Source organism: Pogona vitticeps, chromosome 4, assembly GCF_051106095.1.
Source record: "Pogona vitticeps strain Pit_001003342236 chromosome 4, PviZW2.1, whole genome shotgun sequence".
Classification (NCBI taxonomy): domain Eukaryota; kingdom Metazoa; phylum Chordata; class Lepidosauria; order Squamata; family Agamidae; genus Pogona; species Pogona vitticeps.
The window spans coordinates 61,200,928-61,224,717 of record NC_135786.1 but is presented as its reverse complement, the minus strand read 5'-3'; the positions used below and the strand labels follow the sequence as shown (position 1 = coordinate 61,224,717).

The 23,790-nt window shown below is 42.2% G+C and overlaps 2 protein-coding genes across 12 annotated transcripts in view; one reads left to right on the top strand and one right to left on the bottom strand.

The window, feature by feature from the left end:
* Positions 1-18,162, top strand: part of ERI3 (ERI1 exoribonuclease family member 3) — a 294,532-nt gene extending 276,370 nt beyond the window's left edge. For all 7 annotated transcript variants that reach the window (XM_020783263.3, XM_020783265.3, XM_072997527.2 and 4 more), the window contains one exon: positions 16,771-18,162. In XM_020783263.3, the coding sequence (XP_020638922.3) occupies positions 16,771-16,853 (83 nt within the window). In that variant the 3' untranslated portion in view covers positions 16,854-18,162. The remainder of the gene's footprint in view (positions 1-16,770) is intronic.
* The window catches only part of DMAP1 (DNA methyltransferase 1 associated protein 1), a 114,386-nt gene that overhangs the window by 43,271 nt on the left and 47,325 nt on the right, over positions 1-23,790 (bottom strand). For 3 of the 5 annotated variants that reach the window (XM_020783258.3, XM_020783260.3, XM_078392816.1), the window contains one exon: positions 18,785-21,928. In XM_020783258.3, the coding sequence (XP_020638917.1) occupies positions 21,869-21,928 (60 nt within the window). In that variant the 3' untranslated portion in view covers positions 18,785-21,868. Of the gene's footprint in view, positions 1-18,784; positions 21,929-23,790 lie in introns of those variants that run through there. The other 2 variants (XR_012086368.2, XR_012086367.2) reach the window with 2 other exon arrangements.

The following is a 23,790-nucleotide window of genomic DNA, read 5'->3' as shown; positions in this document are numbered from 1 at the left end:
TTTGTTTTTGGTAAAAACAAATCATCTAAGTGATTTAGAAGTGGTTTGGGGGCAAAAATCTTGTACTTTTTACAAAATGCAAAGTTTGTGTGCAACACTTTAAAAAAAACTTGCTACAGTGTTGCTGAGAGAGTGCTGGTTTTTATATTCTCATTCAGGAATGAGAAATTTCAGTTACAGTATTGCCTTTTTTGAGGATATAGTGTCTCTGTGTCACAGGACACTTTTTTTTTTGACAAGGATGAGAAAAATTGTGAGTATTCATTATATGCCTAGCATCTAGCTAATGGTGGAAACCATGCCACCCCATAGGCGGCAGAGAGCACATTTTATACTCTCAGCAACGTAGCTGTCACCCAGCAACTCATCAGTTACAGAGCTGGGGCAGAATGCTAGATTTCAGGCTGGCATGAGTTATTAGCAAACAGCCAAGTGGTAAAGACAGGAGTAACAATGATGATTACAAGACAGAAAACATATTTGTAATTGAGCCTGCAGAGTTGTGAGATGCTGAGTGGGTTACGTTGCATTGGTTGTTTGGACAGAGCCTTCTGTTGGCAACAAAGGCAAATAAAGAGAAGTCGGAAGCAAGGCAGCCGGCTCAATGAATGTCCCCCCCCCCTCACCGTCACTACCAGTGCTGAGAGCTGTTGTACAAAGAGAGCAGCGATATTATTCATTAACAGGAATCTGCCATTCCAGCAGTGACAAATGGCTTCTCGCTGCCTTTGCATCAGCTCCTGTACAGACCATAAAGCATGGGGACAGCTTAAATATGGACCTGCTCAGCGCAGGCTACTGGGTGATCTGTCTTGGTGGCTATAATGCAGGTGCAGCTGGCTTCTCTCCAAATGAGCACATTTCCCAAGGCCGGGCACATGCCCTAGTTAGTTCCAGCATCTCATTGGGATTTCAGGAGGGACTGTTTCAGCCAGCATCTTTAGCCTCCCTGTGTCATGGTTATCTTTTCACTATTCTGGCACATTACTTCATCCACCAGAGACAGAATGTAAAAACTCTGCTACAGGAGAGCAGGGCTTGACCCCTTGAGATGTAAAGAATTATCTGCTTTCCCACTATTTCCCCATCTTCTTGCACTTTCTTCTCATAGCCTGCCCCGTTGGCTACTCTGCTCATCCCTTTTCCCATATGCTGCATTCTCTGGTTATTCGAGGAAGTGGGCATGTTTGTGAGTGCTGCTAACAAAGATAGGTGTTTGCCCTTTTCCAGAGGGCCACAGCCAGAGCCATTGTGACTTTGGCATAAGAATAATATGTTGTAGTTAACATTTGTGGCCCCCCGTCACAGTGAATCTGGAGTTCACATGAAGGCTCAGTTCACTGAGGAGTCCTGCTGCCATTTCGAAAGTTGTCAACCTCTAGCTGGGTAACCCAAGTGTCAGATGTCCTTGGGAAATTTCTTTGTCATATACACCAGGGCTGGCATGAACAAAACCAAAATCAGTCACTTGGATGCCAGCTCCAAGGAATTTGACACACTATCCCACCCCACCCAGGGCTTATGTAAAATTTACAGGATTTGACTGAAGTGACATGAAATCTTATTACAACTTAGAATCCGGGGGAACAGGTGGGTAAATTAAAAGCACTCTGACTCTTCTGGATCCTGTTCTGCAATGTTCAGTGATGGTCACTGCAGGAAGTAGTTTGTGATTCTGATGTAGTTTCACAACTTATTTTTAACATGGATCAAGGAGTAGGGAACCCTGGCTTTCAGATACTTTAGAGGTTTGTATGTGAATCCTCCCTGAAAGGTATCCTGAAACTCAGGTAATCCACCTCAATGCCATCAGATCTTCTTTTGTAGACAAGCCTTAGCCCTTCTTCTAAGAGCACCGTCTGAGCTGTGTTGCAGTTTTCATACATTTTTCTTCTACTGAGGAGGAGGAAGATATAGGATTCACTGACTTTGAAAGGGGATATGTATTGCCTAAAATAAATGACCCACTTGGAGAGACAGGGCCACTCTCCTGGCAAAGTAACCCTGGGTTGACCCCATCCACACGCACCCCTATATCAATTGCAGCTTATTATTACAATATCAATATACAATATTCCAACAATAACAACATTGATTTTCCAGCCGGGGCTGCACCTCAGCCTGTTTTAAAAGAGGAGCGAGTAAATAGCAGCCCTCATTAAAAATCTATAGATTGCCCCCCCCACCAGCCTCCTTCCCCTCCCAAAAAGAGAAAAAGCAGTTTATATTCATTAGAGCTATTGAATATAAAGTAATATGTTTGTGTTGGACATTGGGGTAATGTGATAATCTGTCCGCATATCAGAGAGAAATCCACTTAGCAGCGCTGTCAGCTTGACAAGAAAAATGGGTCCATAAAGATGCTGCATACATTGTGGAGGGAAAGAACGAAGCACATTTATGTTACTGTATGTGTTTAGGGGGCAGTTTTTGAAAGGGTGCATTTGTGAGTTCTTTCCAAAATATGTACTACTCCATAGGCTGGAGGCAAGACATGACGGTGTGTGTGTGTGTGAAGTCTTTCAAGTACTTAGAAGAGACGGTCCTTCGTGGTACTGAGCAGGCCTCAGAGGTTTGTAGTTTGGTTTTTGCACAAACTGAGCTGTAATAGCTGTGGTGCTAGGCTGGCCTTCCCCTGCCTTCAAAAAACAACCAAGTTCACCCATCATTATCTTACCAGTAGAGAACATGCCAGCAAGCATTACTGCCGGGAAAGCAAAGGAATGCTGGATGCGAGCAGTTGCAGGATCAGATATCTTGGAACTGTTCAGTGCAGTCCACTGAGAAAGAAGAAGTAGCCTTGAGATGTTGCTTCGTTCTGGTTATTATGGTATATTATCTTATTTGACCTTATATAAATCTTCCTACTGACACTGTGAATTTGCCAGGGATCAGAAAGGAGGGAAAAAGTAATCCCAGGTCAGTTCACTCATTGACAGAGATCTGGAGGTTAAACACTACACTACACTACACATACACACACACACAGAGAGAGAGAGAGAGAGAGAAAAACACACACACTTTTTTTAAAGGAAGTGATGTTATGTATTCTGAGATACTGAAGGATAACTTTTCAGGAGAGGTCTCAGCCTCTAATTTGTCCACACAGATGGAAAAGAAGGAGGAAATTTGTTTTGGTCAGAAAGCTGTCATGGAACAATCAAGCATGAGCAAGGAATGAGCAAAAAAAGATAAAACATATCAAAGTGGTGTAATGGACCCCTAAGAGAAAGCTGAAATATATCTCACTAAATACAGAATCAAATTGTATTGCTATGGTTGGCTCCTTTAAGATTGAAAGTTTTGGTTAGACTACTGGTGTGTTCTTCTGCAAGCCCATCTACAAATACATAAAGATGATGTTGAAGACCTGCTGAATAGCACAGTGGTTCAGGTATGTGGCTGCACCACCAGAGGTTGGGACTTCAGTTCCCCATGGTGGCTCCTTGACAGGGACTGGACTTGATGATCCATAGGGCCCCTTCCTGCTTTGCAGTTCTAAGATGATGATGAAGATGAAACCTAGTGTTCTCTGACTCCTCAGCTCCTCTGATGACTTGGCCACAGTGGCCGAGAAATCCATTCCTTTGCATCGGAGAGCCAATCAAAATGCAAAAACCCCACCTTTGAAATGGGCAAGAGTCAGACCATGTAGCATTGGCAGCTTCACCCTCATTCAGTTACCATTTTTATAACATAAAACCCCTTTTCAAGGTAACGAGGAGGAGATTTAAGAGATTTCATATGGCTAATAATTCCCCAAACAGCCATCTGATAGTGTTGTTTTAAAAGCCGCTTAGTTTTTTTCTTTGGAGTTTATGAAAATCTCCCGCACTAATATCCCGGGAGCCAGCCTATAATTGTGTTATTAAATCAATCGGAGCGGATTACATTGTAAAATCAATAAGCGGCTGTAATTGCATATTAGAAAGTTGTTCGGCTGTTGTTGATTTTTTTGTACACGGATAATTGTAATAAGCGTGTTTACCTTCATGCTGATTTGAAGTCAGTCTTGCTAAATGACTTGTGGCAAGTGAGTTTTGCTTGTTAGCACACGTTTGCAGGAGCCACCTGTACCAAGTGGCTCAAACACATCTGGTATTGGCTTGGTTTTAAATGAAAGAGCATAGAATTTGTGTGTACAAATGGGAGGTAGAATGCTTGATTTTCTTGGCACTTCTCTATCCAGAAGGTACAGGACACAATGACAGCCTAGGTAAAATGGTCACAGAAAGGACAAACCATCAGTGCTTCCCAATTTGTACACCATAACCACCAACCTTATTTGCCCAAATTATATGCCAGTTGTCTTTTTTTAAAAAAATTCTGCTGTCACCAATTTTAGAAACCTAACTGCTGTTTGGGAAATGGAACTGAGAAGGGGGGAGCATGGTAGAGAGATGGTGAAGGAGAGTGTGGGGCACTATAGCCCTATCTAGTTGCTCCTTCAGAAGTAAAATGGTTTCCCCAAATAATGGAGAATGAGTTCAGGTGGTAAAAATATGTGAATAGTTGTATTGGGTCAGAACAGTAGTTAATCTAACTCAGTGTCATTACTGTGATAGCGATGGAAAGCTGTTCCATGCATCTGTCTATATAGTAGCTCATCTCTTTATGACTTGTCATTCCATTGAGTGTGTAAATTGTCTATGTTGAAAATTTTTGAATATGAGAAAAGTTTGGGGGCAATATGAAAGCTTGGAATGTGATCCCCCCCCCCGTAATGGTTATTTTAAACATGGGCGTCATAATTTGATTAAAGTTATCAAACAAAATACCGTATTTTTCGCTCCATAAGACGCACCAATTTTTTAGGAGAAGAAAACAGGAAAATATAATCTGTTTTCTTCGCTCCATAAGATGCACAGACTTTCCACCCCCCCTGTTTTGTGGGGGAAAAGTGCGTCTTATGGTACGAAAAATACGGTACTTGATTAGTGAGCATTTCAATTTAAGGCCCTTAGATGCTGTTTAACTCTAGGTACCACCAGCTCCACAGAGATTGGCCTATGGTGGGAAGTTGGGGGGCGTTATAGCTCAGTAATATCTGGACGACCATAAGGTTCTCATCTCTCTTAGAGGAAATGTGTAGCAGTGTAGCACCCACAGTGGAGTGCTCCTTCTAGCTGTTGGAAAGCTTGTCATATTCTCTATGTGAGGATAGTCTATCTCAGCATCCTAATACAGGGGAAAGTGATTTTATACATAAGGCTACTAATTATAATCCCCTTCATGGATTGCTGCCTTGCTGTGGCGAAGGGGCTTGAGTAATTCAGAGAAGCTATGGGCTATGCCATGCAGGGATACCCAAGACAGGTCATAGTGGAGAGTTCTGAATAAATGCGATCCACCTGGAGGAGGAACTGGCAAGCTATTCCAGTATCTTTGCCAAGAAAACTCCATGGACAGAAACAAAAAGCTAAAAGATATGACACTGGAAGATGAGCCCCTTGGCTCGGAAGGCGTCCAACATGCTGCTGAGTAGCTCCACAGCTAATGAAGTGGTTGAGCCAAAGCCGAAAGGACACTCAGCTGGGGATGTGCCTAGAAGTGAAAGGAAAGTCTGATGCTGCAAAGAAAAATACTGCATAGGAACCTGGAATGTAAATTCTATGAACCTTGGTAAGCTCAATGTGGTCAAACAGGAGATGGCAAGAATAAACATTGACATCCTGGGTGTCAGTGAACTAAAATGGATGGGAATGGGCAAATTCAATTCAGACAACAATCATATCTACTACTGTGGGCAAGAATCCCATAGAAGAAATGAAGTAGCCCTTATAGTCGACAAAGGAGTGGGAAAAGCTGTATTAGGATACAATCTAAAAATGATAGGATGATTTCAATACGAATCCAAGGCAGACCTTTCAACATTACAGTAATCCAAGTTTATGCACCAACCACCAATGCTGAAGAGGCTGAAACTGACCAATTCTGCGAAGACTTACAACACTTTCTAGAACTGACACCAAAGAAAGATGTTCTTCTCATTATAGGGGACTGAAATACTAAAGTAGAGAGTCAAGAGATAAAAGGAACAACAGCTAAGTTTGGCCTTGGAGTTCAAAACGAAACAGAGCAAACGCTAATAGAGTTTTGTCAAAAGAACAAGCTGATCATCACAAACAGTCTTTTCGAACAACACAAGAGGCAACTCTACACATGGACATCACCAGATGGGCAATACCGAAATCAGATTGACTATGTTCTCTGCAGCCAAAGACGGAGAAGCTCTATACAGTCAGCAAAAACAAGACCTGGAGCTGATTGTGGCTCTGATCATCAGCTTCTTATAGCAAAACTCAAGCTTAAACTGAAGAAAGTAGGAAAAACCACTGGGCAAGTCAGGTATAATCTAAACCAAATCCCTTATGAATACACAGTGGAAGTGAAGAACACATTTAAGGAACTAGATTTGGTGGATAGATTGCCTGAAGAACTATGGATGGAGGCTCATAACACTGTACAGGAAGCAGCAGCAAAAACCATCCCAAAGAAAAGGAAGTGCAAGAAAACAAAAGTGGCTGTCCAACGAGGCCTTACAAATAGCAGAGAAGGGAAACAAAATGTAAGGGAGATAGGGAAAGTTACAGGAAATGGAATGCAGACTTCCGAAGAATAGCAAGGGGAGACAAGAGGGCCTTCTTAAATGAACAGTGAAAGAAATAGAAGAAAATAAAACGAAGGGAAAAACCAGAGATGTGTTCAAGAAAATTGGAGGTGTTAAAGGAACCTTTTGTGCAAAGATGGACATGATAAAGGACAAAAATGGTAGGGATCTAACAGAAGCAGAAGACATCAAGACGAGGTGGCAAGAATACACAGATGAATTATACCAGAAAGTTCTGGATGTCCCAGACAACCCAGATAGTGTGGTTGCTGACCTTCAGCCAGACATTCTGGGGAGTGAAGTCAAGGGGGCCTTAGAAAGCATGGCTAACAACAAGGCCAGTGAAGGTGATGGCATACCAGTCAAACTATTTAAAATCTTATAATATTATGCTGTTAAGGTACTACACTCAATATGCCAGCAAGTTTGGAAAACTCAGCAGTGGCCAGAGGATTGGAAAAGATCAGTCTACATCCCAGTACCAAAGAAGGGCAGTGTCAAAGAATGCTCCAGCTACTGTAAAATTGCACTCATTTCACACGCTAGCAAGGTTATGCTCAAAATCCTACAAGCAGTATGTGGCCCGAGAACTCCCAGAAGTACAAGCTGGATTTTGAAGGGGCAGAGGAACTAGAGACCAAATTACTAACATGCGCTGGATTATGGAGAAAGCCAGAGAGTTCCAGAAAAACATCTACTTCTGCTTCACTGACTAAACAAAAGCCTTTGACTGTGTGGACCACAGCAAACTATGGCAAGTTCTTAAAGAAATAGGAGTGCCTGGCCACCTAATCTATCTCCTGAGAAATCTAAATAGCAACAGTTAGAACTGGATATGGAACAACTGATTGGTTCAAAATTGGGAAAGGAGTACGACAAGGCTGTATATTGGCTCCCTGCTTATTTAACTTATATGCAGAGTACATCATGCGAAAGGCAGGACTGGATGAATGCCAAGCCGTAATTAAGATCGCCAGAAGAAATATCAACAACCTCAGATATACAGATGATACCACTCTGATGGCAGAAAGTGAGGAGGAATTAAAGAACCTCTTAATGAGGGTGAAAGAAGAGAACACAAAAATGGTCTGAAGCTCAACATAAAAAAACTCCTGGCAAATAGAAGGAGAAGATATGGAGGCAGTGACAGATTTTATTTCTTGGGCTCCATGATCACTGCAGATGGTGACAGCAGCCATGAAATTAAAAGACGCCTGCTTCTTGGGAGGAAAGCAATGACAAACCTAGACAGCATCTTCCAAAGCAGAGACATCACCTTGCCAACTAAGGTCTGCATAGTCAAAGCTATGGTTTTTCCACTGTATGGAAGTGAGAGCTGGACCATAAAGAAGGTTGACTGCCAAAGAATTGATTCTTTTGGATTGTGGTGCTGGAGGAGACTCTTGAGAGTCCCCTGGACTGCAAGGAGAACAAACCTATCCATTCTGAGTGCTCATTGGAAGGATAGATCCTGAAACTGAGGCTCCAGTACTTTGGCCATCTCATGAGAAGAGAAGACTCTCTGGAAAAGACCCTGATGTTGGGAAAATGTGAAGGCAAGAGGAGAAGGGGATGACAGCGGATGAGATGGCTGGACAGTGTCATCGAAGCTACCAATATGACTTTGACCAAACTCCTAGAGGCAGTGGAAGACAGGAGGGCCTGGTGTGTTCTGGTCCATGGGGTCACGAAGAGTCGGACACAACTTAATGACTAAACAACAACAACAAATTATAATAATTATGATCTATATAATGTAAGTCATATGTTCAGAACACATTGTGTACATTTGAATAATCCTAGTTACAACAGCCTTGTGAAGTAGACTAGAATTATTCTTATTTTGTTACAGAGAAGAGTTTGACCCTGAAAGAAGCATCTCAAAGGCAGGGATTTGGAAACTGTGGCCCTCTAAATCTTGTTTGGGTCCTTTTTTAACTCCAGCTGATAAGAGCTGGAGTCCCTCAGCGTCTGGAAAACAGCAAATTCCTTACCTCTGCTCCTTGTGCATTAACAACAAATCTGAGATAGAGCAGCTTCCTCACACTCTAGCCACTATGCTGTATCTTTTTCAGTGTATTAGGTAGACTCCATTAGTTACAACTAGGGAAGAAAAAGCTCCTGGTTTCCCTACTCACTGTGGACCTATTCAAAGGGAAGGTCAAACTGAAAGTAGTCCAAAGGTAACTCAGCAAAATAGAGAAGATTTCATAAGCAAGCCCCCAATGATGTTTTCATGAGTAGTTTGAAAAAATATTCATGTATTGTATGTAACCACTAAAGAGGTGAGCAGATAAACAGGTGCAGGTCACATTAGGGCTAACTACAGAACCTGCAAAGGTCCTGTCAAAACACGTTGGATGAACAAGTTAGAGGAGATATTGGCCAAGATCTTGTTGCCTAGTGTAGTAAATTACAACTAGAGTTGGCCTGTTGAATCAAATGGGGATTAAGTGGGTCAACTCCTCTGTAAACTCCATTGATGTAAATGGTCCTAGTTTAACTATGACTTGCTATGCTAAAGTTATGTCAGTTAGAATAAATTCATGTGAATCATGGAACGCAGGGCTTCTTTACTTAAAGACGGGGTAGAATGCTGGAGCAGAAACTGATGTGGGCAATGAGGTATCTTCCCAGGTGCAGTCCTTCTCACTTTACCTCATTAATGGAAGTGCCTCCAATCTTAATTTATCCCAGCCTAGAGTGACCATTGAGTCACCCTATGAGAGGGATCTTCACCCCAGGTTTATTAAAGAAGAAACTCTCAAGAATCAAAGTGTATTCTGAAGCTCCCTAAGCTAAAAGGAGATGTCCAATAGCACAGTTCGAAGTTCCAAGAGGCACAAAAGCTAATCCTATGGTAGGTTTAGAAATCAGGCCAGAGATGTAGCTTTTCCTTTGAACTGGGAATCTATTCTGACTCTTGTTCTCATTTAAGCTAGATACCCAGCCTACAGCTGGTGCCCAAACCCAGGAACAAAAGAACTAGATCCCCTCTAAGTATCCTTCTCCCAAGTGCTCTCTTGAGTCTTTTGGTGAGCAGACTTCCAAACCTTTCCTCCTCAGGTGAGAAGGATAGAAAAGATGGATCAAATTCTGCAGGATTTAATTTGAGATGAGTCATCAGTGGTTCCACAATTTTGCCTACATCAAAAGTACAGTCAGTTCCAGAGTCTGTTGTACACTGCATATGCATTGCCTGTAAGCAATCCTCCTTCATAGACTCAAGGATGAACCTCTCAGAGGTCCCATCCCCACTTTTTAGAAACGTCTCTTTTGCTCATAAGAACATTTCAGTAACTCCCACCCAGAAAGGAATATAAGATAATCTGCTTTTCCATCTTTTATTCATCAATGTACTAATGAAGATAATGAACAGTTGAGCAGAAGTGATAATAATGGTGCCATGATGTCATCACAGCTATTTAGATATCTGTACTGTGACAAGACCTTCAGATCCTGAGCAACTAGAAGGTTTTAGTTAATTCGTGGATGTGCTGTTTCTAGCCTCTAGATGAGCTTAATCTAATAGTTTACAACTCTACTTAAGAGCCTCATGCCATGAAAGGATGAAGTTTTCATTTATTATTTCAGATATTCTTTAAAAATTCAGCACTCCTGCAGTGAAAGTCAAAATGTCTGTTTTGGACAGCTATCCTAAATTTTAGAAACTCTTCTGAAAGTATTGCTGAAAGAGCTTGTATCAGACTATTTCCTTGTGGTAGTAAGAATTGCCTGTAAGAAGCGTGTGTGCTCTTATACCCAAGAATATGGAATGGGATGTTGTCCCACCTTGGTTTTATAACCTAAAGTGAACACTACTTCTATATTGCTTTTGGGTTATTCTGTTTTCTGATTTTTCCCATGAGAGGAAAGGAATGATACATGGTAGATATGCAGAAGACTGAAACTGCACCTGGAATGTATGAGGATTTTCCTTTATGGATTCCTTTTGTTGTGAGAAGGTCTTTAATACATATAGGTGGTTCAAAGATGCTCTCTCACAGATCTCCAGCCAGTGAAGAGCTCCAAAGTATCACAGCACATGCCTGAGGGAAATGATAACCTTCAGGAAGCTTTTGAGAAGCTTTCTAGAGTAGCCACTTCAGTCAAAGCCATACATTCTTGAAGATTCTACAAGACTGACATTTGGTCATCTGCAGGTTTTGAAAGCATGGTATTGTAAAATATTCTAAAAGATTGGGTTTTGAGATAGAAGGGGATGCCCTGCCTGCAATGGAACTATTCTTTTACATCCCTGCCAGCAGATGACTAGGGCGTGGGGAAAGAGTTTGGCTTAACTGTGAAAACCTTCTTTTTGCTCGTAGAGGTGTAGTAGGATGGCTTTCCTGTGGTAGAGAACCCCCTGTTTGATTTTGGCAGGGCAGGGCAAGCAACCTGGTCCCCTATAAATGTTTAGGGCTACAATTCCCATCAGCCTCAGCCAAGGTGACCAATGATGAGAGATTGTGGACATTATAGTCCCAAACCAGGACTATAAGGCACCAAGTTGCATAACTTTTTGAATGTAGGGATAAAATTAGACAGGGGCATGTGAGATGCCCTCCTTCCCAGACCTCTCTGTATCCCTTGTTCTCAGCAAATCTTTTAAATGAACATGTAGTTAAGCTGGGTTGCATTAAATGGTGCCTGAGACATTACATTGCTCCATGTAGTCTAGATATTTGAATCTGAAAACAAGGGTGGGCAGTATCTTTACTAGACCACTATATCTCACAAACAGGTGCTAACTTTTGAGTCTTGCAAGTCTGTTCATCAGACTGGATGTTACAGATCTTGAGCAGAAGAAGAAAAAGGAAAGTACCCAGCAACATGGTCAAATGTATCAGCCAGGTTCTACTATCTAAAGCAAGTTCCAAAAATGGAGACTACAACATTCTAGAGTTCAGTGTGACAGGTTTCATGTTTCACCCCAGTGTAGATTTCACTATCCTTCTTAATCTTGGCAGATAAAAAGCTGCCCCCCCCCCCAAAATCTCTCTCTGCCTTATAGCAAAGCACATGGCTCCTTTTTGGCTGGATTATTTCAAGAATTCTCCCTCCCTATGGAAGTCAAACCTTCCTATGGCCTAGAGGAGGGGCAGTCCCAATCCCTGGCATCTCTAAGTAGGAGTGGAAAAAATACCCTGCTGAAACCCTGGAAAGCTATGGTCAATCAGGGCTGATAGTAGCAGCCAATGGTCTGATCCCCTTTGTTGTTTATACCTCTGAAGAACTTTGTACTTGATCCAGCTTTTTGTTAAGAATATACTGTATTTGGCTGCATGTGTGGTTGATATGTGAGGCCTGAGAATGATGGATGAGATTTTTGTACCACAACCCAAGTTGAAGGACGTGCTTCAACTTTTAGCCAGAGGAAATATAACAGTTCAAATAAAGAACCTAAGAGAAACGGACTTTCCCTGGCACATAATTCCTCCCCTGACTGTAACATTCCCAACTACTGTACTTACCTTCATGCTGCATATCTCCTTCTACCTTTATAGTTTTTCTGCAGTGGGATATCATAACCCTTCTACTTTCCACCCACCCACCCCATAAGCTCAATGTGTCATGCTACATTTTACTCATATAATCCTTCTAGTACTTCTTCTTGCACCAGTCCCAATATAGAGGTTCTGCAACTTAATATTTACAGATTTGAACAACTGTGTCACAGATACTTAATTTTTCATTGCTTTCTATATAAAATTATTCATTTTGTTAGGATAACCCATATCCATTAACTCAGTTGCAAGTCGAACCACAAAACAAATTCCTCAGGTCAAAGGTGCCATTCGCCTTTCTCCTCTCCTACACTTGTGTTACCAGCACTCAGTTGGTTAATCACAAAGAAAGTTCAAGTGGGTGTTCTGTGCATCTGTTGACACCTTCCCTAAATCCTTAAACATTTGCACTTTGGGGCCAAAAGCAGTTGGGTGGCAGCTTCCTGCACCATTTGGCCTCTGGCGTTCATTCCTCACTCTGTGTGCCTGTCTCCTAGACAGTGAAATATGGCCACAATTAGCCCGGATACAGTTCAATTATGATAAACAGTGCTTGCACCCTTTAAGCCGTGATTAAAAGGCCTCCCCCCTTTGATAGAGAGACCTAATTTCACATTATTATCGCTGCCGCTTGATTATAAAGCACTCCCTGGATTTACAGTTAAGAGATGGATGTGGAGGCGCTGCTTTATCATTTACACATCAGTAATGATGCAGCTGTCCCTCTTCCACAACATCCATTTACTTGCAGGGGTGTGTGTTCTGCTTTCCTCCCCCGCCAGAGTGGCAGCGCCACCCCATGTCATCCAGGGCCTGCCTGCCACATGCAAGTGGGCAAAGTCACCCTTACGGTAACAGCGTGATGAATGGGCGCACACTAATGAAATGGAGACATCAAGGCGTGGGGCGAGGAAGAAAGAGTGCTGATGGGAGGCAGCGGAGCTGTCCCGAGTCGGAGGGGAGCGGGAAGAAGGATCGCCTCGCCACCGTGTGCTGTCAAGGGAGAAATTACACATTTACTCTTGCTTTTTCTTAAGGAGACGGCCACCATAGATCAAAACATGGATTTACAAGCCAATTTTCAACATGAAATATAGACACCAGGAATCAATTTAAGCCTTGCTTCTATTTTAGCAACTCTGCTTGTGTTTAGTCCCAGGTAAATAACATGAGCCAGCTTGGCCCTGCTTCCCTCTTAGAGCATATTCCATTCCCCTGTGAGCTGTCTACTCGCCCCACCACCCTTATTTTTGTCCCAAGTACAAACATTCTACCAGATTTGTGGAAAGCAGCAAGAATTTATACTGGAGCTACTGGGATGTTTAATTGACATCATCATAAAAAGTATTTCATGCGTTCCAAATAATCAAGTCTTAGTTGCTTGTGCAAGTGTCCTGTAATCAAGAAAATCTAAACTCCCATTCTAGAAGTTGATTTGTAGTCCTCGTGGTTGGGTTTTGTAAGGACTGCACTTTCTGCTAACATCTCAGAGAGGAGAGAGAGAGATGGATGGAGCTGTCAGGCATTTTACTATATTTGAAACTTGGGGCGGGGTCAAAAAGTACATCTCTGTTGTTCCCAGCTGTTTTGCCAAACCTGAGAAACTACAATTAAGGCATCATTTGTAATTTGTGTAAATTAGAATAATTCATGATTTAAGTACATTTCTTTTTTTTAAAAGGCTCAGTTTTCCTGAACACATTTTGGCAGAGCAGTTCTTGCAGATGGGGCCAGCGTGAGGCCATTACTTGTTATCTTCCCATTGGAATCACTCTGATGCTGTTGTTTTTTGCTCTCTCTCTCTCTCTCTCTCTCTTTCCCCACAAACACACTCCAAATTAGTGGTACTGTGGAGCATATACACTCTTTAGTGTCTGCTGTGTGCATGCCTTTATTTTAGCTGACAATTATTTTAGATCACTACTGTCCTGTGTGCTGTTCCTGTTGTGAGGTTGTCTCACTTGAACAGAAGCTAGAATGTTTTGTATGCAGCCTTGTAAGTGGTAGGCCTAGATGGCTTCCATGTGAAAAACAGCAAAAAATTATGGTATTAAAAGCGCATTCAACATCAAGAGATGCAAATCCACATTATGAATATCAGGGGTATTTCTAATCAGAAGTTGTACCAGTAAGGTTTCCCCTGCCATTCTGAGCAGCTGAGATACTTTCCCATCCAGAAAGCAAAGGCATAGAGTGGGGAAGTAAAAGAAATGTCAACCTCATTCCCATTAATCTCAAGATGTGGTGCTAGAGTTTTTGGATGGTTATTACAACCATGTTCCCAATAAGAAAAATATGTTATTTAAAAACATGCTGAGCAAGGCTATTGAGGACAGGATGTTTTGGAGATCACTTATTTATAGAGTCGCCATAAGTTGGAGGTGACTTTACGGCTCATAACAACAACAAAATGAAGAAAAAATGTATAAATGTTTTTTCTTGGGTCAAGAATATAGCCTACGTGGTATGGCAGGTACAGACCCAGAGGCAAAATAAGGCTCATGTCCAGTTCCTGCCTTAGCTACAGACCTAATGAAAAAGATCACAGAACTTTTGAAGGAAATGTAATCTAGTCCCCATATTGAGATCTGTCCTCCATGCTGCAGTATCTTTAATTAACTATTAGAGAATCTCCTAAAGATTCAAATACTAATCATACCTCACAGATAAGCCTCAAACTGAAGCACATTGGGTCAGGGAACAGAATGATAAAAGCAGAAACACAGCGCTACATATTATAAAGGAAAGAAGTAGTAAATTTGGGACAGTTTTGCAACATAAATAATTCTGAGACAGGAAGACATTTTCATATGAAATGTCCTTTTGGAGTTTATTTCACTTCGGTTACAACACAGGGGTTCTATTCTGTCCAGCACTCTTCAGTGCACAATAGCTGTCACGTAGATGTTGCTGGCCGAGGGAGGGAGGGAGGGCCTGGGCTGCATGTGCAGGACATCAGGATTATGTAGGTGCTGCAATCGAGCAACTCCTATGCCCATTTCAGAGTTCTGTCTAGCAACAATTTCCAAGCTGGGCCCTCATCCCCTCTTTGGTGGTGGTCAAGTACTGCAATGTGCATCTTATTATACACAGTTATTTCAGGTCTGTTGTAACATCTCCATCTGTCTAACGGATGGCAGCCATTAGGAGGAGCCAGCAGTGAAAACTGTCAGTCCTTCATGACATCAGTTTTTAATTAAGCTTTGAAAGACTGGCCAGAAATAGGTCTTCAAAGGTAGTAGCGCTCCCCCAGTCTTTAATTTATTAATTTTAAAACTTTCTATGCCATTCTTTCAGTATCAGAAGCAATACAATATACCAATAAAATTAGAGAAATAAAAGCCAGCAAACAAAAATATTTAAAATTAAATTAAAATTAAAGTCTTTCTCTCTCTCTCTCTCTCTCACACACACACACACACACACACACACACACACACACACTATAAGGCCCATGACAAATTATCTTCCCCAGGCAGACATTCCAATGTTGAAAAATAGTTTTCTGTAGATGTATTACCTCCAGTGATAGTAAACAGTGAAGTCCTTCCTCTACAGATCTCAGATTATTAGATAAACTGGGACACAAGATATCCCTTCATATAAAAGATGCCCACGTCATTACGGGTGATCACCAGCACTTTGAATTGTGCATAAAAGCAAAGGAGGAAGCCAGTGTAGCAATAGTGTGATAGAACTCTAGTCAGAACACTTAACAGTCACATTCTGAGCCAGTTGAAATGTTTGAACTAGTTTCAGGGGCAGCCCCACATAAAACGCATTACTGAAAGGTAGTGATCAAAAACATGGATTGTAGCAACTAGCAAATCAGCCAATGTGATAAAAAGTGGCTCTGAGACATGAAGGCTGATGTGTAGTAGGACGGCCTGCATCCATAAGAATCCCGATGTTTTTTTCTAGCCCAGATTTTCTGGTGAGGGGGATGGGTTCCCTGTGGATAACACCAATACTTGCTCTCAAACCTCTACTTTATATTGGTTCTGTACCACATTCTGAAGTGGAACTGAGGTAGAGCCACATTAATTTGTCCACAAAACTGTCAGTTATAAATCAAACAGTTAGAAGCAGCGATGGAAAGCTTTGTGTTAGAGATTGGTTGCTTAACTCTGGTGATTAGGCAGAAAAATAACCATTCTGTTTTGTGTTTGTCAGTACAGAAAAAGTAGGCTCCTTGTAGTACTCAGCTGGGAGAGTGCATGGGTGGACAACTAGAGTAGACAGCAGCTCCATGTGGCTCATGGCTCCTTGAGGACATCAAAAAAAGTGTCTGCGGCATTAATCAAACAATCCTGCTCCCATTATTCTTATGCTACTCAATGGTGAAATGAAGAATTGGTATATTCAGATTAGAACCTGTTTATTGGAAAAAGCAGAATGCAGCATAACCAACATGAAGATCTTGTTGCATCCGTTGTCAAAAGTTTGAAATGAAAACTGATTTCCAGCCTGTTGTATTGCAAAGGAGTGACCATATCATAAAGTTGTTTGTGCACATATGCTCAAATGTCAGTGTAATACAATTTGTCTGAATTTTGGTATGGATATGGTGTGTGTACTCAGGGTTCTTGTTGTCTAATATTTTCTTACCTGAAACTTTAAAGTGGCTGGTTTTATGCTTTCTCTGGCCAACAGATGACTGCAAGAACATTGCCAACATCATGAAGACACTGGCTCACAGAGGGTTCATCTTCAAGCAGACCTCCAAGCCCTTTTGATCTCCGGGGCCGGCCGGACAGGGCTGCATGCGGCCGGCTCCTGCTATGTGGGCGTGATGGGCTGGAGCTTTCAAATGACAGAAAGAGGACAGAGGAACAAGGAACCCCACATCTCCGTCAGTTTTGCTGTTCTGCCAGTAGAGGCTGTATATATGGAACTGGAATCTCTGTGTAGGCCTGACGTGACTCCCTCTCTGGGGCCAGCTGCCTGCCCAGCCTGCAGCCCCCTAGGGCGCTTGCTCCACATGGTTAGAGACGTAGATTGTTTTCCCTTTTGTTGGCTTCTGATTTTCATTGGCGTCTTTCCCTCTCTCTCTTTCTTTCTCTGCTCAAATTTGCGCCTGTAGTAAGACCATGGCGCTATGTTCAGGGCACTTGCCCTTATTATTTTGAGTACAGTATTTCAACAGCTGCAGTCAAGCCTTTCTCCCCTTTTTCCTGTGTGAATATGTTACTGTGTCTCCTGCGTGTCAGCTAAATATTGACTGGGCAGCATCCAGACAACCCCCCTTTCTTCAACAGCCTCTTTTCCTGTGCCCATCTCATCTGTTTTAAAGAAACACTAACTCTAATTCCCCCAGATGTGACTAAGGAAGCTTGGCTCTTTCTGTTCAAGGTAAAGTGCCTGTATTCCCCACCCACCAAAAGCCCCCTGTCTCCCTGGGGCTTCGTTCAGCAGGGAGTATTGTAGGCTGGAGCATCCTGGTTGATGCTCATCACCATGTACAGCATCTCTGGCACCCTGGCTCATGTCTCCTCAGACATGCATCCATGTTCTGTTTGTGCATGGTAGCCCTCATATCATGTGATCCATTGCTGGCAGTGGACATGCCCATTACTAGTGGCCTGGCGGGATGTGTTTCCAACTTCAATACTCATGGGGAACCGTAACACAACTATCTCTTCCCCTTTACTAAAAGTGACCACTGGTTTGTTGCATGATAGGTATGGCCTGTTCTTCCCATCTGATTTGCATTACCTTTGACCAGTACAGGAGGAAAGAGATCAAATAATGACCTTTCCTCCCCCTCTCAATGGTTTCCTGAACCCTTCTACCCTCCCTTTAGCCTTTGCTGAATGAATCCCCAGGTGGGTAGGCTCTAGCTGCCACTGACCTGGGCATCACGCCCAGAGGGCTCTGCCTATGCAGCAGTCAGGCTGTGAGTTGATACAGGCACTGGGCCTTCTGGTAAATAATAATGCATGGTGTGTGGATGTTCCAGCTGAACCCAACCTGACCTCTTCATCAGCTCGTTACTCCCATTCTTGCTGTAAATGTGCCACATGAATAAAGTTTGGGGGAAAGGAACCTGACTCTTTCTTGTGATGAGGTTTGGGGCAGGGGTGATGTGAGAAATCTCTTACGGAGTGCACTGGCTCCCTCTTTTTCCAAAATTCCTCAGATGCTCAGAACTGAGCAGCTTTCTCCTCCACTTTCGAAAGGCCACAACTTGGGACTGTTCAGTCATAGAATGCTTGAATCAGCCAGGGACAATTCAAGCATAGAATACATAGGATGTACAAACCAGAGGAGCCCGGGCGAGCCTGTCAGGCTTGTACACCCTCGGCTAGTGCAGGCAGAATCTGTAAACAGAAGTGGAATTTATTTATACAGTGCAACACATGTGTACACACCAATTCACACTGCATTTACATGCAGAATGGTGCATCCTCTTTTCTCTATTCACTAGGAAAACAGGAGTGCTAAGCCTGACACTATGAAGTAGAAAAACAAATCTGAACACTGAAGGCCAATGAATAATTACCAGATGTTTGTTTAGTGCTGTATGACCTAGGATAGCTTTTGCACAAATGTGAGGACGTCATATGATTTATCGGACAATGACAAATGGGAGATAGAAGGCTGCACAAGCTGCTTAGAGTACATAATGAGTGACTGCGTAACTTAAGAAAAAGCCAAAAATAAGTCATTGCCCATTTAAGTGGTGCTTTTTATTCTTCCTGACAAATGCAGCAGGACAGACTATTTTAGTCTGCTTCCTTTGAGCCACCCCTCTCTGGTTCATTTATGGCAAGACTTTTTTTTCCACATTATCCATGTTCACCTAGTAAGAATGACAGGAACGAACAGCTATAGCTAGGCAGCAGTGCCAGGAAAGACTGTGTTCAAAACCACCAACACCAGTCACCCACTCACTTTATGGGGTTTGCCATCCAATACATTAGAAAATATAACTAAGTCTCTCCTACCTCAGGTTAGGGACTTGGGATCAAAGGTCACAGGAATTTTAATGGCTCCCTCTGTGTAATCACCTGATCAGTTTTATTGATTCAGTGTCGATGGAGTCGTCTAATTAGTTTTCTATGAAAACGAAGAACTTGGCCTTTGACCTTTCTTTCTGCCAGCTAGAATGTAAATCAAAGGGCGTTGTCATGCACTATCGATTCCCAGTTGCACTTGAGAGGGGAAGTGGAGGGTAGAGCATGAGTTAGGCCTGACAGCTGCAGGCCAGGAGTGTCATAGCCCTTTCCCGACATGTAGTTGATGGAAGATGAGAGCTTTCCGTTAGATTGGAGCAAGTGTAATCTATGGGTAAAAAGTCAGTGTGCTGGCGAAATTCCAGACCACACTGGCTATAGGACCAACTCATAGTCACACTAAATATTTAAAGCTTCTTACTGGTGAGGGCTGGGGAGCTCCTGCACTCCTGTCTTCCATATTTGCTATACACTATCAAAGGCAAAACAGAAATCTCAGACAGAAACAATCTGTTGCTATTGAAGGCGAGTAATAGACCTACAGCTCTGTGTTGCATACTAAAAACATCAACATCACACCAAGAAATTGGAATTCTGTAGTCTGTATATATTACATAAATACCCATGTATTTGCTCAGTTGCATTTTTTGTGCGAGAAAAATCGAGGGCTAAGCAGCCAAGAAAATCACTGAAACCTCGTGTGCCAAAACTTAAAAACTTACTCAGCATCCTCTGAGTTTGGAGATTTTAGAAAATATTTTTCACATGTTTTCTATTCAATATTGGTACCCACAAGTCTCAAATGCTGAATTCAGTGGCAAATATTGTTATTTTTCTGCCACTCACTGCATATGCAGTCCTAGTTAAGCTGACCCGAATGTCAATTTTTACACAATCATTGCAATCTGTTGTAGCTAAAGCTGGTTCCAGCCATCATCTTGCATAGTTTAAAAACCATCATGAAGTTAGCTGACACCACCACTTGCCAGTAAGCAAGGCAACTGTCCTCCTACAGGGCACTTTTGGATGGTACAAGATGACATTTCCCTGCACAAAGCAATGCTAGGAGGCTGCAGTTCTAAAGTACAGTGGTGCCCCGCATAATGAGCGATTCGTTTAATGACGAATCCGCATAGTGATGTGTTTTTTGCGATCGCAAAAGCGATCGCATTGCAATGTTTCTAATGGTAAAACATTGCTTTGTGATGATCAGTAAGCGTTTCGCTTACCGATTTTCGCATAGCAATTTTTTTAACAGCTGATTGGCGGTTCCAAAATGGCCACCAGGTAAAGAAAATGGCAGCCTGCTGTGTTTTCGCGCCCCTTCCTCGCTTACCGGGCAGCGAAAATGGCAGCCGCATGGAGGATTTCCACAGAACGGTGAGCTTTTTGCCCATAGGAACATATTAAACGTGTTTTAATGCGTTCCTATGGGCTTTTTTGCCCCGCATAGCGACGAATCCACACAGTGACGATTTTTTCGGAATGGATTATCATCACTATGCGGGGCACCACTGTATATGCAATGAATTTAGTGGAACCTACGTTCAAGTAAACACACAGAGCACTGTGTCATTAAAAGCCTCAATAACTCCACACATTAGCACAAGGAAATCAGTATACAATGGATGGGCATGTGTTATCACAAACACAGTGGAACAGAATACTTTGGCGAGTCACAGATCTGAGAATTTACCTCATCCATCTAAGAGGCAGAGAAATTAGGAAAGTAACATTTCCATCACTAGGCTGGATTAAAGATTTTGGACTGACTAAAAGGTCCCCATGATAAATCAAGATGGAGGGGTGTTGTACAAGAATTTATACAAACACACAGGCACTATCTGAGCAAAGTCATCCACTCAGCACAACAGAAAATGCCTCTTTAAATACAGAACCTATTGCAATGAATAAATATATGCATCAATCTGAAACAGAATATTCTATCCTCCAAAACTATTGACTAATTTGTATGTAACACATGCAAATTATTCAACCATATTTCTTCAATCAGATGAAGTTTTGGGGAAAAGACTAATTTTATAGAATTCCCACAGGATCACATAATGCTCAACCAGGGCTAAATGTTCTTTGGTGTAGTCAAAGTTCATGGAAGATTATGCTCCCACCAGTGGTACTAGACAAAATGAAAGAGACCAGTAATTCTAAACAGAATGGGCAATTTTCTTTGCAAAAATTGCTATATTAAAAACAATTTGTTTATGCAGCTTTCCCTGAAGACCCTCCCAGTTTGGTTTTATCTTAAGATCTAGAACCCAGCCTTCTGCACCATTATGGGCTACATAGCCCCACCTCTATAGTGATTTCTTAAATGCAGCATCATAACATGAAATCTACATCAATTCCAAAAATCTTGCAATCCTGACGGTCTGGTTGACTGATTGTTTAGCATTTAGTTCCTGCCCATACTAATTTAGGAAGAAATATAGGAAAGAGAGAGAAAAATAATTCCTTATCACTGTGCAGGTGTTGACACTCTGCCCTCCTCAATGTGCACCTAATTACTTCTGATTTAGATAATGGAACAAGAGACAATGGTTTCTATATGCACAAGGAAGTCTACAAAAATTAGGCACAGGAAAGACTACACAACAACCAATATGAGGCCATTCTTCAAGCGTCTCCCAATCCTTTACCTGGGGCAGCCATAGCCTGTTCTGGAGCAGGAAAAGGCAATGTCACTAAAAGAATTCTCCGGCAGGAAATATTGCCATAATACTTGACAAATGGAGCCATCCTGTCCCCACAATCTAGGAGCTGATATCTTGCATTATTTATGGCTTCTTCACCTTTTTGACAGATGAGGAACTGGAAGCAGACTCCCTGCGCTTTCTCTGTTTAAACAAAAATCAAGAGAGACATGTGAACAAGTTAGATAGCCAGGCACCTGATGCAACCACTGGATATGCCATAAAAAGATAATCGCTTGATAAACTCATGGTTTCAGGTTATATCCAGACAGAAGATCAGGAGAAAAATCACGTGACAGTGCCTGAAAAAGCACAGGCCAAGATCTGGTATATTAAAAGTTCTGGATGGCAAGGAGAAAGGAACGTGGACACACATAACAGTTATTCAACAGCAATGAAAAAACACTGGCCTTGTAAATCATTTCAGTGCAAACTAATGGATGGATGGAAGAAAAGGAAAATCTGATAGCCAAATCACACAGAACAGGGGCAGCTGGTGCCTGAGCCAGTCTTTCTGGCTTCCTATTCACCATCTTCCTTTAATTACTTTAAACGTTTTACGTATAAATGATATGAGAGCCTGTACTAGTAACAAAGTAACTTCTTAGGGATGTATCTGTCTTGTACTGTTGAGAAATCTTGTCTAAAATAGTTGACCACATGGATTCAGAAAACCAGCTTTTGCTTAGTGGTGAAAAATCAGCAGCACTTCGTTAGTAGGCATCATTAAAAAAAACAAAGTCTCATAAGGGGAGGGGGGAGAGGAAGGTACAGGTTGAACAGTCTGCCCAACCTGAAAACAAAGGAGAGGGGGCTTAAGAGCTTGCCAGCAAGGCTGATAAATTAATGGAGATGAGCGTGTGTGTTTGATAATCTTTATATGGCAAAAGAGCCATGTTTCAAATATGTCACAAATTCATATCAATCACCTTCCTGGCTTGGCTCTGCCTGTAGCTGTGGGCAAAAATGTAAAGTGTCTGGTTAGGAAAAAAATGTTCCACATGATAATTTACAAGAGCCTGGGAACCTGGTTCTCTCTTAATGGAAAGGAATTATTTTAAAATGAGCATTTTATTTTATATATATCTATATATCTATTACACTTTCTCTCACATCATGGGTAGATATACACATTTATATATGAGAGAGAGTGTGTGTGTGTGTATGTGAGCAAGCCAGCAGAGCTTTCTAACTCCATCTGGAAGGAAGCATGTTTGATGTTAACAATGTAACTTCTCACTTTCAAGCAGGCTCAGAAAACAAGGAGCCGGCAGGAGTTCAGATAAAGGCAGCTTAAAAGTCAAATGATTCTGACTCTGAACCTGAGACTTCTTAGAGGCAAGGTCCTTTCCTTTCCCCATTAATGGGCTGACTTGTGAGCCCAGGAACAAAGTGCGCTGATGTGAGGAATTCTGAGGAGAGTCAACTCATTATGGATGGGCGAGTGGAGTCTGAGTCGCGCAAATCAAAGGCTCTAATCTGGAGTAACTGGTTGCACTTCTGCTTGGAACTAATTTGCTCCAAGTTAGACTCACCTTTCACCTCCCAAAGACCCAGTGTAGCGTCCCTCCTGGGTCAGCAGATCAGTGCCTCGGCGAGGGGAGGCTACTTTCACTGTGGGCCGCCAGCAGTGGACGCCACATTGGAGGATCCCAGAGGGTGATAACAAAAACAGAGGCACCCTGGACTGGATTGAAGGGAAGCTGGCAGCCAGATGGACGCAAGCCAAGCCCATGAAGGTAACACTTCCAATCTGAAAGAAGTGGATGTGCACTAAGACTTTCCCTGGCTGTGGCACACGGATGCTTAAATACAAGACCATCATTCTTCCATATCATATATGGAAGAACGATGGTCTTGTATTCAAGCATCCACATGCCACAGCCAGGAAAAGTCTTAACAGTGAATATCCATTTCCTTCAGATGGGAGAGGGAATGATGGAAGTCAAAACATCTGGAAAATGTCACCAGAGCAAATTCAATTCCACTGGAAACAAGGCATAAAG